Genomic DNA, 15,905 nt, shown 5'->3' on the forward strand with positions numbered 1-15,905 from the left:
TTTTAAGTAACGCTAAAACTTTACACAGATTTTATAAAGACTAATCCAGTAATATTTTTAGAATTAATGTGTTTGTACAAAGCCTAAAAAACTTTCAAGTCCTATAAATCTCTACTGATAATGTGGTCACACTTGTCGCATCTAAATCTACAGAATTAGAAGTTTTATAAAACTATTTTAAGAGTTATACGTTAGTTTACTTCATCATTAAACCTTATTTACTAAGCTTATTGTAACAATACGTGGAATAAACGAGTTTGAAGCGTCCTTAAACGCATAAAAGGGACAGCAATTAGTCGGCAAAGAATATTAAAACTCAAGATGAGTCATATTTTATTATTTAAAACCGATGCATAAAGATACATAAGTTTAATATGATTATTTTTATTACACATTAAAGATATTGTGTTTAGGAATTTAAGAAAAGTGACCAACTCGTTTTTGTTCATATGTTAAATAAATTTAGATTTTATAAAGAAGATTACGCGTTAACATTAGTTACACTCTTCAACATGTGCGCTTATATGAATCTCATAAGATATGCGACGCAACGTGTGTTCTATTCAGGTAAGGGTGAAAAAAATCCTCAGGTACCTTATCATACAATTCAGGAAAAAAAAAACAAAGAGTTACCTATTTATATTGTTATAAACATTTATACGCTATAACTAGTTTAGAAAAAAAAACTGAAAATACTTTTGGCTTTCAATCTAAATTGCTATGTTTAAAATTATACCGCATCGCGTATATTTCTTAGATGAAGGATAGTAAAGAGCTCCGTAAGATGAATAGTTTTAGTGCATTGTCTAAAGATAAATATGGCAACAAATGAATGAGAAGCCTGTTTATGATAACAATACCCTATTTTTCTTTCATTTCATAACAATTAAACAATGTGATCTATTATACAGCTACTGTCAGAGTAACAGAGAATACTCACTTATATAGGCTATGGTACTTTCATTTTAATTGCTGTCCTAATTTCAAACGAAAGATTACTCTATCATTGTGTTGGCCTGTTATTTCATTAGATTAACTTAAAAGATTATATTAAAATTAATTTTAAAATGACTGTTTTAAATTCCGACATTTAACATATAAAAAAAACTAAAACTAAATTGTATTACACATTTTAGGCGGAGCTCGGTAATTTGTAAAAAAACGTAATTGCCCTAAATAACACATCTATTAAAATCTAGGGAGTTATTACAGAAAAAGAGTTATTAAATGTTTTTCAAGTGTGTGTTGAATTTGTGATAATTTTTTTTTTGTAAGTTACAACATAAGCACTTGAAGTTATACGTGACAATATCATAGAGAATTTCAATATGACGCCACGTATCTCACGGTGCTTTAAATTGAATTTCGTATTCCTCAACGTTTTTGGCATTTGGCCTTTGAATAAAAATGGAACATGTTACAGATATTATTCTTTATCATTTGTGTATATTTCTCTATTCGTATATAATTTACTTCTAACTTTAAACCTTGTTTATACGCCTCGTAAAATTGAAATATTCATTCGGGAGGTCGTATTTTATTTTACGGAAATTGCAGTTACAGGCAAAGTTGTAATGATTTTAATGAAGAGAAGTGATATTTTAAATGTGCTAAGCGATTTAGATTGCGAAGCTTTTCAAGGTCAAGATGACATAAGTCGTGTTATAATAAAGCTTCATATTACGAAATATAAATTGTATTGGAGAATCTACGCACTGATATCAAACTTTGCTTATTTCTCGCAAATTTTTTTACCGCTTGTATTGTATTTTATATTTAATACGAGAATAGAATTACCGATTTGTAAATATTTCTTTTTAAATGACTATTACGTACAAAAGTATTTTATTTATTTGTTCATATATCAATCTGTCGGTATGTACGGTCATATGACGTACAACGTGAATATCGACACACTTATAGCGGGATTTATTTTTATGGCAATAACACAACTAAGAGTTTTGAATTATAAATTAAAACATTTTAAAGTTTCGAAAAGTTGTACCCGAAATATAGAAATATTGAAACTTAAGCGACTTCTTAAACACTATGTTGCAATAATAAGGTTACCATTTGTAACAATTCTGGAGTGTAAATTATTTTAATGTAATAAAATGTTTTAATCATTTTTTTGGTAATTTTAGCTACTGTTATAAAATACAGCAAATATTAAGCGTATCCCTGTTTGTCCAATTCGGAATGGCTTCAGCTGTTATTTGTGCTATTTTGTGCGGAATGCTTTTGGTAAGTAACAATTTTTGCTTTAGGAATTTAAGTCGTTGACAGACGAGTGCTTGATATTCTAAGGCAATTTTTTAAATTAATTTTTTTATTAACTATTTGTTGTTTTTAATGAATTTTGTGCGTAATTGGTTGTTAAGATGTAATAATTAACATTTTTCTAGCATACTTCAAGAGAGAGTTTAATTTTCATGATATCATATCTATTTGCGATGACATTACAAATCTTTGTCCCTGCATATTTGGGTTCGATACTTAGTAATGAGGTAAGTTTATTTTAATAATTAAAATATAACTAAAAGAAAACAGTACTTTTAAAGCTGAGCGTTGTTAGAGTAACACTCTGTTGTTAGAGTCGCCTTACGGTTGTCTTGAGCTCTCCAATAAAAAAAAGACTAAAACGACGCTTCGTTCTAATCTATTTTATTAAGGTTTATCAGCAGTTGGATAAAATTTATATTAACCAATAATTTAGAGTCAAGAACTTGTGTTCGCCGCTTATTGCACTGAATGGATTTCGCGAACGAAAGCCTTTAAAAACAGTATTAATATTTTCTTAATACGAGCTAACAGGAAAATAACAATTACTGCGTTTAAGATGTTTCCACTTTCCTTGGACACTTTTACTTGGGTAAGTACTTTAATTGGCACATTTTTTTACATTTAACAGCTACAAGTAATTTCGTGTTTAATTTTCAATTTAATGAAAGCTAATCATTAATTTAATTAAAAAGGAGATTAATTAAATTATAATGATTTCTCATTAAAGTTTGATTATTAAACGATTAAGTTTATTAAACTGTTATATAATTTTAACAAGGTCTTAAATATTTTTGAATAAATTTACATTTTTCAAAAACATTTTTATTCTATGTTCATTTTTTATTTTATTTTATGTGTTTGTATAATTGAAATAAAAACTCATTTTCAGATTATGAAAACCGCTTATTCACTGCTGACTGTAATAAGAAATATACAAAATCAACAAAATTAAATAATCTACAATGTAATTGCACAAAACAATATAACATAGAATTAAACTTTAGTATTGTACTGTTTAGGATAGGCTCCGAGTCCCTCGGTGGGAACATATAGTGAACTGGTCATGATGATACTGATGATTGTACTGTTATTTTTTCACTAACGAAGTCTTGTTTTTAAATTCTATTAATTCTCACCGATTACATTAAAATTAAGCGACATTAAAATAAGCTAACGTGGTAGTAGAGTTATTTTAATTTCCTCATAGCATTTTTTTAGTAAGTTTCTATATGGTCGTGATGTACAGATCACACTGCTTATGACTCTACCATAGTTCATATAGGAATGATTACAGTCGATTTATTATGTAAATTTTTAGGATCCATTACTTGTAGTATGAATACAACTATAGTGAACAACATTATTTTGTTATAAAAATCAGACTATTTAAGGTATTCCACATCCGTAGCACATATTTCACTTGCTTTCATATTCGTTGCAGTGTGTGCATACAATGAGCGTGCCTACAGGCATCATTATGTTGGTTACGTGCGCCTTATTATTCCTCTCGGTTGCAATTTGTGAGAATATAAAACTGTGAACGTTGGCGAAATCTTTACTGCGGCAGAAATTAAGTTTTTGTTCTCTAACGTAAGCACGTGTTCCCTCGTAGATCTTTCTTCTAGTCCTATTTTATGCGTATTTATGTACGTAATTACAGTTCTAAAGCAGCAATAATTTCAACATATGAGATTTTGTAGAAAATATTTACGATAATCTTCTTCAAAGATTTACTCTACAAGAATAAAATTGAACACATTCTCTGTAGAGTAGCCAAGGAATAAATAATTCTTGTTACTAACACTACAAAAAACTGTCGAATCTTTCAATGATGTGAAATATTTTAATTTTTAACTAACTGAGCATTTTCCCCTCAGCATTCAAGAGACGGCCGACCCGACAGTTATTTCGCCGCAAGAATTAAACGAAAATGAAATTCTCTCAATGCGTTACAACTTGAAAATTTCGCGCTTTAATTTACCTTAAATATTTGACCCTTCCATTCTTAGTGCTATGTTGTGAATGTTAATGATTAACAGTTGGTTTCGTTGTTTAATTAAAATAGGACAGAAGATAATCTAAAAGTATTTTGTACATTTACAAACTAGTAAACGAATATATCAAGTCTTTCCAATCATGATAATAGAGTTTATTCTTCATAAAAAAGCTACTGGATAAACAGAAACACCAAAAGGTTACGTAGCACGTATAACAAGGAATACCACTGAATATTAATATATTTAAAAGATTCAGATTCATTAATGAAAATTAAAATTAAACTGTATTATTTCATAAATCATACACTTTAAGGAGTATTTATTCTTATGTAGTGTGTTTTACTTTAGTTTTTCTGTTTGCCGTTATGTATTTTTTTTCTCATAATGTGTTAGCCTATAAGTGTATATGATAATGAGTTTTTAGTTGTAATTATTTTTACTCATGAAACTTTCATTTGTTTCATGTGACACGTTGGCTTCCTTTTATGTGTGCCAAATTTCATGGAGATCCGTTCAGCCATTTAGGCTACAAACGCTAACAAACATCCATCTATCCATCCATCCATCTAAACTTTCGCATTTATAATATTAGTAAGATAAGATATTATACTTAACACCAACACAGCGTCAATGAACTCAGTAACAAAGTACAGTCAAAAAATAAAACTTTAATTACGTTATGAGCAAACAGTCTAAGGAGTAACTCTTTCTTACAATGCTCACATACATTATTACTTACGCGCTATCTTTGAATGCACTAAGAGCTCTTCAGGGCGGCGCTAATGAGCGCAACCATTACCTCTGTGTGCGTACCTTTAAAGTTTCACGGCGAAGGGACACATTAGATGCACGTACACAAACACACGGAAGTATGCTCGTGAGACGAAGTTTGCCAACAATGTTACGAAAGTTTATAATGATCTTACCTTGTATTAGATATTCTGTTTCAAATACTTTATTTGAGCTTCTTATAACAAAAATATAACGAATACAATAAAACAAGTAGCACTCCGACAGCCATTGAAAGAACAGAGAGAAAATATAGAAAAATGTTGCCACAGATTAAATTTTACATCTAATACCTTGTATACGTGCACTGGTAATGTACTTTCTCAACTATGATTATTTTTTAAATAAAAAAATAATATTAACAGCCTGTCCTACTGTGATGGAAATATCGCATTTTGTTCCCGTATCTGACAGTGACGTTATTTTTAAGCTATCTAACCCTCTGTCAGCCAGTGGTGGGACAGGCTCTTAATAATATTAACTGTTACCGTGTTTTGGTGTAACCATGCGCGAGAAACACGATAGTAACTACTGTTAAAGTAAGCGAAATAAACGAATCCTTATAAAGTAAGTTTCCCACTTTCACCATGTTACTTTTTACTAATACTATAAATGTGAAAGTTTACAAGTAAGTTTGTTAGAGTTTGTAAGCTAAACTGCTGAACGGAGATGTAAAGGATCGAAGAACATATATGCTACTTACTTTTGTTTTCTTTTTCTTTAATTCCAAGCAGACGGAGTCGCGGGCGAAAGATAGTAAAACGGTATATGCATCCATTCGATATCGTTATATTATTCGTAGACTAATATAATTAAAAAGTTAATATGAAACATGTGATTTCGAATTTCGTAAAAAGCACTATCCAACCACTGTTCTACTACCAGTTAAATAAAAAGTAATCAAACAGAAAATGGATATGAAATCCAATATGAAAATTGATGGAAAAAACTTTAGCGGTGAGTTATGTCGGGACGCGAATTCCAATAACGGACGCCGCCTTGTATAATAGCAATGAGATATAAATTATCTTTTTTTCTTTGAAACAAAAACTCCTACTTTGCTTTTTCTGTTGCACACATTTCGATACCTAAGCGACCTAACAGTTGAGTGGAATGTAAAAAATCTTGATTTATTGCTCATAGCACAGGTTATTATAGAATTATTGTAGCTTTATAAAAAGGATAGAATCTAAAAGTGTTTATTAGATCGCTAGACCGACCTCCAAGTCCATCGTATGTTTTATTGTAACATTTTTGCATATCGCTTTTTTCCTATAGACATCTCATTATTGTAAGTTTTTCAAGATTCACGGACGCGTCAACGTTTTAAAACTTTATAAAGTGTGTGCTAGTATACCCATTGTTCCTTCAAGCTTGTGGCAGGTTTTAACTACTCTCCTGCAACACAAATGCCAACATCATTTTATATAACTCACTAGCTTTCACCCACAACTTCGTCCGCGCGGAATTGAAAAAAACAATGTAAGTAGCCTATGGGTTCTTTCAGACTATCCTCTTCATCTATACCAAATTTCATTGAAATCCGTTTAGCCGTTTAGGCAAACTCTAACAAACTTCCATCCATCTAAACTTTCGCATTCATAATATGAGTATGATTGTTACATTGTTGGTGAACCATTTTGTGACTTAGTAAATATTTTGTAGATACTTGACGGACGAAAACTTATTTATAGTTAATATGAAATGTTCAAACGGTACAAGTGACAGAAATATCATCTGAAAATAAATGTAAATGATAAATAAATAGGCTTTACTTAATCGTTAAGAAACTTTGTAGCATTAATCCAAGAACTTAATTCCGACGAAGAAACAACAGTAAGTATTTGAAATGAAAAGGGAAATTCCGTAATTAGTGGAATGAAAATGTAAATTGAAAATGAGCGTAATTTTCAAGTAATCTTCTATTTTAAATGATACCTCTGGATTCTTAGCATCTAAATGCAAATTTATTTGTTATTTTGTTGATATATTTCTTACACAGAATATGTTACAAAGCATAGGTTATCGAAATCGTTAACATTTTTCTGGGTCTCGAAAAAAGATAATATATTAATTTGTAGTTATGTTAGAACATAAATAAAAACCACTTAAGTAAAACAAATTCAATATATACTTGTAGTAAACAAAAGTTATTGAATGGAAGTTGAAACTTCAAATCCCAGGCGTTGTCGCTGCAGGTACGGGTAAAATTTCAACAGATATAGCGTCGGATAATTAAAATCTCTAAAACTGACTCAAACTATACAGAAACTAAAATTGATATAGATTGGTCGTTCAGATATTGTTATCTCTTTCATACTCATCTATTTCTATACTCTATACTATTATAATAAAGTGTAAACACACACTTCTTTGTTGCCTAAGATGTCAGCAATTACAGTATATTTTTGAATATTTTTTTTAACAAATAGCCCTACACTTGCCTCACGCTTTAGGCTATATATTTTCACGCCATTAAACTTAGGGGGTAAATATTTTGGATAAAAACCCCAATGAGGGAAAGAGACCACAAGTTGCTGCCAACATTAAGGAAGCAAGGTTGCCATGGTTTGTCATCGTAATGTCACTTTGACATTTGCAATTGATAATTTGACACATTTTTGACAATTGGTGAAGTCGCACGGGAACAGCTAGTTCAAATTAAAAAAAAGAAAAAATACATTTCTACACAAGACTTCGGCGGTTGAAATAAAATTGCATACAACAGTGATGTAATTGGAACTAATTTGAAATGCCTAGAAATGAAAAACCTGATGTAGCGGATAATAAAACCTTTCGGGCAAAAAGTAGAATGGCCGTGAATAATGTTCGGTCGTGAACCGAGGTAATGGACACCACTAAATATATCACCGGGCGACAAATAAATTACTTTTAAGGTCGTACGGCTCAGTAATATTACACATACTTAAGGAACGGTGGTAGAATAAAAGAAAATTAATTTGAAACAATGAATTGTGTAATCATAGTTCATGTATTACGTAGAAATTTTACTTATATTATAAATGCGAAAGTTTAGATGGATGGATGGGTGTTTGTTAGAGTTCGAGAAAATGTAAGACTAGCTGTTGGTCGCGGCTTCGTCCCTGTGAAACAATAAAACATAGCCTTTGTTACTCAATGATAACGTAGCTTTATAATGGTGAAAAAATTAAAATAAACCGGCCCAGTATAAATTAAAAATCATTCTTCATTATTATAGGTATCCCTATTAGTATAAATAATCAAAATAGTTATACATAAAAAATCAAAAAGAAGATATGTATTTTCTGTCTGTCTGTTCTGTCTATCTGTTCTTTGTATTTATCTGAATATTTTTGTATAAACCAGAAGCGATAAAAGCTATACATTTATGCCTAAATAGCAATTTATTTTTCCTTGGAAATATTTAGTAGTGTCCATTAGTATAGTTCACGACTGGCCGTTATTTACGCACATTCTTTGTTACTCCGCCGACTTTATCGTCTTGTATATTAACTTTTACTTTCCGGAATTTTGCAATACATAACATATGTGTAAAAACATGTTATTACGCAATACACGACATCTTAACAATACTTTCATACATACAGTTCCTACTATGAAAAGATTCTTAAATTGAAGGATATTTTGACCTGAATTAAAAAGTTAAAAGATTCGTGACAATCATAGGTATTTTCAACACTCAATAATATATTTATGGAGTGTTACTAACCAAGAACTAGCCCATTTTAGTTATGTCACTTCAAATTATCTGGCTTCTTTATTTTCTGAATCAAGAAACAAAACAATATCAAAAAATGACGTATTAGTTATTCATTTGTTTCTGTTAAGACGAACTGTATTCTAGATCCTTTCTTTTGTTTTTAATCTGGACACAGTTTAGTAGCAATATGGCCGTAAGTCAACATTTAGTAAGAATTCAGCCAGCGGAAGTTCATAATTGTTTCTCTCACAACTCTTGTTATTCAAATGCTCCGGCAGCGAAGCATCGCTTTCAAAATTGCAAGAACGTTCTTTGTCATAATGAACACCCTCAGGGAAATTAATAAGCACGGCGAGAGGGTTATATCAACTTCTGTTTTAATATTACTAAAACGTGCTTTTGAAAAGTAATATAAGATTTGAAATACAAGATTTTACATTCATACGTTATGTTGAATTGGATATTTTTAGAATAAATAAACGAAAACCCTGCGATCTACATGAATAATTAAGCAATTTTTCCGCTGCTTGAATTTACCACTAGAAAATTATCGCACAAATTAAAAAAAATACACATTTAACCACACATATTCGTAACAAGCGGTTCATAATTGTTACTTAGGTTCTTTTTGAAAACTGGTAATGTTCGGAATTTCAAGTGATTTTTCAGTTCTGTAGATCGGCTTGCTCATTTTCAGTATTACTTTAAAAATATTATTCTATTTTCAAACAAATAGAAATAGTTTTTTGGTAACAGTTTACAATGTTTAAAAAATTAGATATTCTAAACGAAAATCATTGTAGCCGAAAAAAAATGCTTGACACTATAGAGGGCTTTCTGGATTAACCTGGACTTTAGTTTTTTTTTAAAACATTTACAGTAAACACGACATAACTACACTGTTAACGAAGTTCTGAGTGTGATTAGAGTTGTGTGGTGATAGAGAGGGGTAGTGCTAAGTGAGCCTCACATTAGCGAGCCCGCAGCGCCGGAGGCAACCGGCGTCGTTTCCTACAGACGTTTACGCCACGCTATCTAATTTGCCATTGTTAATTACAAACTATACGAGGTACTAGATGATGTCCGCGACTTCATTAATTTAGAATTAAAAATATAACTGATTCTACAAAAGTTATGGAGTATAAGTAAACGAAAACAACTCTGAGTGTTATTTCAGAGAGTACTCTATCCAAAATCGCTTGACCGCTTTGGAGTTACTTACTGACAAACATGCATCTATATCTCCATATAACCTTTCTTAGTAAGATTATACAAATGTGATCTTAAAAATATAGCTACGTTTGTTCAGACTAAATTCATGTCTGATTTCCAACAAAAGATATTTGAGTATAATTTACAAAATAACTCAAATTAATCTTTTATCAAGATATAGCCATCAAAATTTATATTTAAAATTTACAACTTAAGATCTGCGATTAACCTAGAACGGAAAGAAACAATGGAGGGTAAGAAATGAGGAGGGAACAATGAGGACGTAACGAGGTCCCAAAGGCGCTCTTTAATAAAGAATATAAGAATCGTCTCCATAAACAATTCAACTTAAACAGTAATTAGTAACGACCTATAAATATTCAATATAAATTGTTCTATTAAATATTAAAGGAGTCCTATACGATGATCCTAAACAATTCAAAAACAAATCCTTCACAATCTATACTATTATAATAAAGCGTAAACACACACTTCTTTCTTGCCTAAGATGTCAGCAGTTACGGCATATTTTTGAATAATTATTTTTTTATTAACAAACCCTACACTTATGTCACGCGTTAGGTTATATATTTTAACACTATTAAACTTAGAGGCTAAATACCCTAATATGGGAAATAATAAAACCCTAATATGGGAAAGAGACCATAAGTTGCTGCCAACATCAAGGAAGGTCATGTCATTTTGACATTTGTAATTGATAATTTGACAAATGTAAACAATAAAGTTAAATTTTCATAATTTCATGCGGATGAAGTCGCACGGGAACAGCTAGTTGCTATATTACGATCCACAAAACGGTTGAAATCCAAATATCTTACTGGTACAATCAATCGTTAAATTGACACTAAGGAGCACTGCTTGAGAGCCTTGTGTATTAATTACAGTAAGTTCACTAAAGGACAGCTTAAACGTTTACACATCTCTGGGAGTGACAGTAGGCTACATTCTATGTTGACAAGGGGAATAAGTTAATAATAAAATTAATTTTAGTTCATTGCATAAAACTTTATTGTCAAATTTATACTTTCTTAATTGTTATAAAGAACATTTCGTAACAAATGGTACACAAAAGGGTACAAACTAGATCATTTATTTTTAATGCAGTCATGGAGCGCACCCCAATGCGACCGTTTTCAGCTTATATCCTTGGGGCTCTTCCGCCATTATTAATTTTCATGGCATTACCTAGCATTGCACTCTGAAAGGGGTAACTTTTGTAACCCCAGGTCAAAAATTAGCTATTCACGAGGGTTGACTATAATTATTATTTTGCAATGTAAATATGCTCCCCGTATCTATAGATAAAAATACTATAGTATTTGATTGCAAAAGAGCATGTTAGCAATCAACTTTTGCGGTTGATACATTTTTTTTATCATATGTTGGTAACGAGAAAGAGGCCAGCTGTATGAAAAAATATTGAAGTGACAATAGACATAAACAACTTAGATAATTGCAGATGTGTTGCCTACCTTTAACAAAGAAGATGACTCACAGAGTAAGAGTATTTGGCCTTTCTTTTTTCCACAGAATAAATATGCAAACACAACTATAGCAAGTAATTTGTTTTTTTAACGTTTACACTTATAAAGGTACATTTGTTTCATCCAAAAGAGAATACAAAACATTAAGGACGCCGCATAATACACAAACGAAGCTGTTTTTCATAATACCACAATAACAGCTTGTCACATAAAAATGTAAAATGCAAACACAAAAGCGTCATCCGTGTATTTTCATAAAGCTGTATTATTTACACCCAGAAACTATTTTCCGTGAGCGGCAACACATAATGCATTGTTTTTTTTACAAAAGGGAAAATATTTTAGCTCCCTACAAAGGCAGCTCATTATTGTAAGCCTTCCTTGACTCGCGTACGCGTTAGTGCATTAATATCGTATGCAGTTTGTGCAAACGACCAAAGATACGAGACACGTTTGTAACAAGGTTTTTTGTAATTTATTTCACAAACTACGTGTTAGCACGTGTTGTTTTTTAGATATAACCAATATTGTCTGTGCTGTATCTATGTACATTCGAAAGTAAACTAGCGACTAGAAAGGTAAGCTCAATACCGCTTGAGTGAGAAATCTACGACGCATTCTTTTTTAGTAATTTTGGGGCGAGATGTTAAGTGTTCATGTTAGACTATGTGATTGACCGACCTGTGCCGCCCCAATCTATCCAGCGCCCTGGGCGATCGCACAACCGCGCCCTATACTAACACCGGCCCTGGGCAGACTTATGTAAAAATAGAATTTAGCAGAGGCGTTTTTTTTTATATCTTTAGCACTTGAATTCTTCGTCAAATCCTTCTCTTTTATCCACTTTTCATTGCAATGTAATTTTCTTACAATGAGACAAAAGTTTAAATCCTCCCATAAATACAATGTGGGGTGTTGTTTTAGGTAGCTACTGTTTGGTATGCATTAACCACACAGCGGTGAGCAAAGTGATTGAAACTTAATCCTTTGGGTTTGCTTCGCTATCCACTCATTGTAACTGCATGTCCCTTCGTCTCTGAAACATTTGAATATAATACCTACTATTAAAGTGTTAGATTAACCCACCCGGTTTTGATTTAGCGAATTAAATTCAGGAAGACATGGAAGTTCATCGTGATAAAATTATTAGGGCAGGCCTTTGACTAAACTATCGCACAATTATTGTGCTATTGTCGATTGTTTCGCAGCCAATTCAACTGTTTTGTTGCACAGCTAAAATTCAAGTAGTGTGCACACCTCCATATAAGCTCATAGAAATAAAAGCATGACTATACAGTTGTCCGATAGTTTTGTCAAAGGTGCGCGCGCTCTTTTTTATTAAAGTTTAGTATAAATTTAAAAATATTCTTTCTTACACTGTTTGGTCAAACCACGTAAAAGCTTTTTATAATTTTACTTTAATGTTAACAGCGGTAACGCTTTTAGTGTACAGTTATAAATATCACTTAAGGAACAAAGTTCGCTAATAATGAACTACGATGTTCTTACCTGAAATAATGTTTTTGTATTATAAAAATACTAGCATTCAGTTGCAATTCCGTCTGCGTGGATTTAAAAAAAAACATAACAGATTAGCCTATGTGTTCCTTCAGACTATCCTCTGCATCTATGTCTAATTTCAAAGTTTAGGCTACAAACTCTAACAAACATCCATCCATCCATCTAAACTTTCGCATTAATAAAATTAGTATGATTAATTTTATAATAATTTTATCATTATTGAGTCTAAGAGTGACAAGTCAATTATTATATGTTACCTAAACAAAGTACTATCTTGATTTACGTCCTACTAAATTTTTAATAAAAGCATGATAAAATGTTTTAAAGCCTTTTCAAATATTAACAGGTAAGGCCTTTTTGCATTTTCTAATGAAAATATTTAAAACGCAACATTCTGGTCTATTTTAACTAAAATATAGGTCTTTCGTAAACAATAGAAATGAACTTTTTAATTACCTCGTGCACATATTTCATGACAAAGAACATTTAATGAAAAAGCTAGAGGTATAAACGAAAATTATTTTAGCTCTACTTTTAGGTGACATTGTAACTAAAACCAAATAAAAAAACGGAAGTGGACCAAAGAACTGCACTAATATGAGATATGATGACGTCATCAAGACCATATACAAGACTACAGTCTCTAGAACAATCTTTATGGGCATTCAGCTTAAAAAGAAGATAGAAAGGGGAATAAATAAAACAATAACTTTCAATATTCAGTGGTCGTGGTATATTTCATTACAATTGAAAAATTGCCGCCTAAGACAAACCGAGTGGTGAGCAATTAGCGAGGTCGCCGCAACAAAAGACTTCGTTTCACTTAATTAAAAAGAAGGCAAGTCTAGAGAATGCCAGTCAAGAAAAATTGCCGCTTAAAACGTGGCTGACTGGATCCAATGGCCTTTTGCTCTAAAGCATAAATGTGAAAAACAAGAAAAACGTGTAGTGACTAATTATAATGTAAATTCCTTATTGTTTAAGCCTTAAATCCTAAAGTTTGATTTTTTTAATTAACAACATTTACATTCTGTTTATCTGCCACTTCATGATTTACTTTTGATTTTCCCTTGCTTGTACGTTTCTTAATAAGGTAAAAAATGAATATGAAGAATTTATTATCTGTAATCAAAATATTATCTATGTTTTTATTTTCAAACTTTGAGGGATGACTACATTGTTTGTTTTTACATGTACATACCGATGAAAATGTAACTAAAGAAAGGGTAAACATTTTTCCACCCGTTATTGTTATGGGTTTATTTGTCCTTTCCACGAATAATTTGAGGCTGCTTTTAAATTTGCGAGATCTAGGTGTCCAGTCACAACTGTAGATAGCTCGGCTTAGTAAACAGCTCTGTTGAATTAAAAAGTTAATAATAGTTCATTGTACAACATAATAGTACATTGTGTAACACCAGTGTTACAATATTCTTACCTTTTCTATTATTCTAGTTCCAAACCAACATGGCACCATTATTTGTATTACCATAATGAACATGTAAGTCGCGAGAAAAATGTAATATTCCTTTGCAGCTGGCTGAAAACATTAATAAAAATCTTCAAATTAAAAAAAATTAAACATAATTATTGGAACGTTGTGATAATTATTATGAAACTACAATAATAACTATACTTACCAAAGTAAATCTAAATAAGCATACACATATAATAGACGATGCCATGCCGAATTGAAATAACAGCGTGATGTTGAAAGTATCTTGAATGAGACTACAAAATCTAAAATAAGTAACAAAAATATAGAAAATTTTGTAACTGTCTAAAAGGAACGGGAATTGCAAACAAATTGGTAATGTACTTACTTGCATAATTCGTCGTAATGCACGATAGATTGATTAAAATTGATGATAACATTATTTTCATGTTGAACTCTATCAAAATTTCTATGGTGATTAACAAATTTGGGTATATCAGTTAGAGTAGAAAGTTTTTCTCTTAAAATATCTAACTGAGCAATGACTAAAATCATTAAACCCAAGAAAAATGTATCGATATTAAGATTGACGAGCATATGGAAATGAATTCCAACACTTTGGTATAGATACAATGGATAAATGAATCTTTTCTTAAACTCAATTGGCAGAAAGTTATAGCTGCATACGGGCAGTTCTGCTTTATTGTCCAAAAACACATGTGTGATGTAAAAAGAAATAATGTGAGTAAGATTTGAAGTAAAAGACACAACTGCGACGATCTTCCAATATACGATATTAAACTTCTTTGCATTCTTCAGTATCCTTATTCCGTTATCACTCACCGGTTCAAATACCGTACATTCTAGAACTTCCAGAATCTTCCTAATATTTTTGCGCATAATCAGGAATGTCAACACTTTCGATGTTACTGATATCTCAGTGAAATAAAATATCATCTCTTCGATAAACGCATCCAATTGAGAAGGCAAGAAATAAAAATTAATAGTCAGTAAAACATCGTAAAAGATAATGAAAATTATTAAAAATGCCTTACAATACAAATTGTACGAAAATTTCATTTTGTTATAAGGATATATTCCTAAAACTTTCCAGAATTTCATATTGATACTAAAACAATCGATCTGCTTAAAAATCTGCATTTTGTAAAGACAGTAATACTAACTTAGAGAAAATTATACTGAGTGTATATTCGTGGCGACAAAATCATGCTTTATATACCATAGATTCTAACTACAAAGAAATTCCTTTGACTTGTCATTAACAGTAGCAAAGCGTTTATATCCAATTAAAGGAACACATAAAGAACAAATACGATAGAACTCTAGAAGGGTTAAATTAACTACAATTTATCTTTTCAAGTATAAAACTTTCATATACTGTACCAAGTATATACCTAGCTACTTAAGTATATAAAATATAACGATAATGGCATTTTATT

At 31.1% G+C, this 15,905-nt stretch overlaps 2 protein-coding genes across 2 annotated transcripts; one reads left to right on the forward strand and one right to left on the reverse strand.

The window, feature by feature from the left end:
• Nucleotides 1–512: 512 nt before the first annotated feature.
• Nucleotides 513–3,235, forward strand: LOC106100318 (odorant receptor 13a-like). The gene is made up of 7 exons (XM_013279141.1): nucleotides 513–567; nucleotides 1,137–1,146; nucleotides 1,424–2,065; nucleotides 2,145–2,244; nucleotides 2,406–2,507; nucleotides 2,717–2,872; nucleotides 3,173–3,235. Exons 1-7 carry the CDS (start codon nucleotides 513–515, stop codon nucleotides 3,233–3,235), a joined length of 1,128 nt encoding a protein of 375 aa, XP_013134595.1.
• A 10,828-nt stretch (nucleotides 3,236–14,063) lies between these two features.
• On the reverse strand, nucleotides 14,064–15,606 carry LOC106100319. Its single transcript, XM_013279142.1, has 5 exons — nucleotides 14,834–15,606; nucleotides 14,651–14,750; nucleotides 14,449–14,550; nucleotides 14,212–14,367; nucleotides 14,064–14,132 (listed from the first exon to the last, which is right to left on the reverse strand). The coding sequence occupies exons 1-5, from the start codon at nucleotides 15,604–15,606 to the stop codon at nucleotides 14,064–14,066; spliced, it is 1,200 nt and encodes a 399-aa protein (XP_013134596.1).
• Nucleotides 15,607–15,905: the final 299 nt, after the last annotated feature.

This window comes from Papilio polytes, unplaced genomic scaffold (genome assembly GCF_000836215.1).
Source record: "Papilio polytes unplaced genomic scaffold, Ppol_1.0 DF824047.1, whole genome shotgun sequence".
NCBI lineage: Eukaryota > Metazoa > Arthropoda > Insecta > Lepidoptera > Papilionidae > Papilio > Papilio polytes.

Bases quoted from the DNA above. Each gene is read 5' to 3' on its own strand.
- LOC106100318 (XM_013279141.1), top strand. From the start codon at position 513: ATGTGCGCTTATATGAATCTCATAAGATATGCGACGCAACGTGTGTTC. The intron at 2,066-2,144 runs GTTACCATTTGT...TGGTAATTTTAG, and splicing joins CACTATGTTGCAATAATAAG to CTACTGTTATAAAATACAGC. The intron at 2,508-2,716 runs GTAAGTTTATTT...CCAATAATTTAG, and splicing joins GTTCGATACTTAGTAATGAG to AGTCAAGAACTTGTGTTCGC.
- LOC106100319 (XM_013279142.1), bottom strand. From the start codon at position 15,606: ATGCAGATTTTTAAGCAGATCGATTGTTTTAGTATCAATATGAAATTC. The intron at 14,751-14,833 runs GTAAGTACATTA...TACTTATTTTAG, and splicing joins CATTACGACGAATTATGCAA to ATTTTGTAGTCTCATTCAAG. The intron at 14,551-14,650 runs GTAAGTATAGTT...TAATGTTTTCAG, and splicing joins GCTTATTTAGATTTACTTTG to CCAGCTGCAAAGGAATATTA.